Raw genomic sequence first — 2,858 nt, forward strand, 5'->3', positions numbered from 1 at the left:
TGTCTGTTTGCGAATCTAGTTAATTTTTACAGCAATAAATGACATTTTGTAACTGCTTCCCGATTTTATTACACATGAAAGATATGCATGTGTGTGTGTATATATGTATATTAGACTGGGTCGGTTCCCATATGAAAGGGAAAAGTAAGAAATTCCTTCTGTAGCAGGAAAACTTACTCCGATAGAATGCGGGCGTCGTTAAAATTTATCTTTCTGTCATGTCCTAAACACAAAGAAAGATATTTTCATGAGTTTTTATTTATGACAAAATTGTCAAGTGTGATAGATCGTTTAAAAGTATTGTTTGGGGTTTTAGATCTTTTAACATAGTGTAAAACTTCATAAGAAACAAAAGTTTTTGAATTTACGGTAACTTAATTTTAATTCAGTCGGCTGGAAAGTAAGTTAATTTCTTATACTCGCCAAAATGGGTAATTTTGGCCAGCAGATTATTTATCGGCTTTTCAATGACAAAAAGTTATGAAAAAGCTGTAATTTGGCTGTTTTAGGACTCGACAACGACGAAAATTTTTAAGACGCCAAATTTTCTACAATTATCTCGCGGTGGCGTGGTAAGATGTTCGCACAACCACTCGGTTTGCTCGAACCCTGGGCCGAGCAATATAAAAAAACTTGCGAGTGTATTTCTGCCATGAAAAGAGGTTCTGATCAGAACCATTTCCACTCTCTTTTGTGTGACAACATCAAACCGCACACCACAAATGGGAGGAGGAGCTCTGCCAAATATTTATTTTTGTTTTATGCTTTCAAAGTAGGTCGAGTGATTACAAATGTTTATTCGCGGACCAGTCTAATGTACATATATGCACATATGTGTGTATATTAGAGTGGTCCAAAAATGTAAAGACGGAATTTTAATGCTCCCACCTCCCTGGGATTGTTCCATACCGAAAAATATATACCCCTATTTTTATATATTGAAATAAAAAGATATTTAGAGGTCGCTCTGTTTCTCTTCAGGAGACTCCCAGTAATATTGGCCAATTGTTTATTTAACCATTTTTTATAGTAACTATATTTTATAGGTCCTCAAATAACCCCAGATAATGCAATGGGGAGACCAATAAAAAATCTTTGGTATTAAAAAATGGTTAAGTAATCGATTGGATTTAATTATTCCAAGTCTCTTGAAGAGAAATATAGTTTTCCGATCAAAAATATTGATTTTCAAGAATTCTCTACCCTTTCTACGCAAAGTTGTTCTTTCCCACATAAAATACATGAAAAACTTTGAGCGCACTCTAAATATTTTTTAATTTCAAAATAAAAAATAAAGGGTATATTTTTTTACCATTTTACTTTTTTTTTGGACCTGCCTAGTGTATATCTTTATAACACACAGCAGTTTTGAGTAATGTTGATGGCATTCGCTTATGTCGCTAAACGATTCATAAACTGCCAGATATGACTTCGGATAACGCGTGATAAAGATTAAGGAACAAAAGGTATAAATTTTACTTTTTGTAACTACTGTATATGCGATTTTATTTTTAATGCAGTAAAGCAAAACATGTGCATGCCCTATTTTTTTTCTTTTGTGAGGTGTGATATGGATATCGTAGTCCCCCAACTCGTTTAGTATATCTATTAAACCTTTTCTTGATACATATCTATAGTACATACATACATACATATATGTATATGTATATTTTTGTACATTTGAATAATCCAATGTTTATTATCTTTTCAGTAAATCACCAAAAAAAAAAAATGCACTCTCATTATGCCTTTATAGCCACATTGGCATTGTGTGCGGTCAGCGCCCTAGCAGAGGTACGTATTCTACTTTCAATAAAGTTTTGTTGCATTCATTGTTGATATTCACGCATTTATTTGTCAATTGTCCATAGCAGAAAAGCGCCACTATGGAAGCCATTGCCTATATGGAGGGCCCCATCGTTAAGGGTAATGTTACTTTCATACAGAATGGCTGCTCGGAGAATGTTCATGTGCACGTCTACTTGACTGGATTGGATCCAGGCAAGCACGGTTTCCACGTGCACGAAAAGGGCGACCTAACAAATGGCTGCACCAGCACCGGTGGACATTTTAATCCCGATAAGGTATTGGAATATGAGTTTTGTCGGAAAATATGCAAAAGTTATAGACTCCCTTCTGATTGCCTCATCAATTTTTCTGATCACGAATGCTTTCCAATGGTCCTTTTCTCGCGCATGCGTCTGCTTTCTCAAATGTTCTACATTGATTCTCTGCTAATATAAATATATAAAATCTACAGTAATTTTCACGAGTAAAAAATCAGTACGAAACTGTTTCCTTGGCGTTCATTGTGGCATACCTTTTGCGTCTTGCGCTTTGCTGGCAAAGTTATTAAGTTTTATCTGGCAGGACCTTAAGTTTTGTAGTGGCAGGAAAAATTACACTGAAGATGATGAAACACCAACAAATTTAAACAAACGAAATATAACAATAATAATGAAGTTCTGCAAATGTATTTTGTACCGTGTCATGGGTTCATATTAGAGGTTCGAGTCCCATGAATTTACTCTTTAAAAATAGTCCCTAAGTGATAAAGCTTTGATTGTTAAACCTCTTGTTTTTTTTTCTAATAATTTAGCCGAATCAAACAAGGAAGCGAAATTCCAAAAAAAAAAACTATAAAACCTTATACATAATAATTAACTTATTTTCTCTCCACTCCCCCCTGTAGATGGATCATGGGGCGCCTGACGATGAAGTGCGCCACGTTGGCGATTTGGGCAATGTGGAGGCCGATGCGAATGGCATTGTTGATACCACTTTCACCGACCACTTGATCAGCTTAACTGGCAAGCGTACCATCATCGGACGCGGACTGGTTGTGCACGAATTGACCG

General features: G+C 35.6%; 1 protein-coding gene across 1 annotated transcript; it reads left to right on the top strand.

Moving 5' to 3' along the window:
- Positions 1-1,686: 1,686 nt before the first annotated feature.
- LOC108354866 (superoxide dismutase [Cu-Zn], chloroplastic-like) lies at positions 1,687-2,854 on the top strand (the record flags this gene model as incomplete). Its single annotated transcript, XM_017606042.1, has 3 exons — positions 1,687-1,794; positions 1,872-2,084; positions 2,693-2,854. Coding segments are annotated over exons 1-3 (477 nt in total), but the record flags the coding sequence as incomplete, so codon positions are not given.
- Between the last annotated feature and the right edge of the window lie 4 nt (positions 2,855-2,858).

The sequence above is a fragment of the Rhagoletis zephyria genome, unplaced genomic scaffold (genome assembly GCF_001687245.7).
Source record: "Rhagoletis zephyria isolate East Lansing unplaced genomic scaffold, Rhagoletis_zephyria_1.1 Rzeph_scaffold_39932, whole genome shotgun sequence".
Classification (NCBI taxonomy): Eukaryota; Metazoa; Arthropoda; class Insecta; order Diptera; family Tephritidae; genus Rhagoletis; species Rhagoletis zephyria.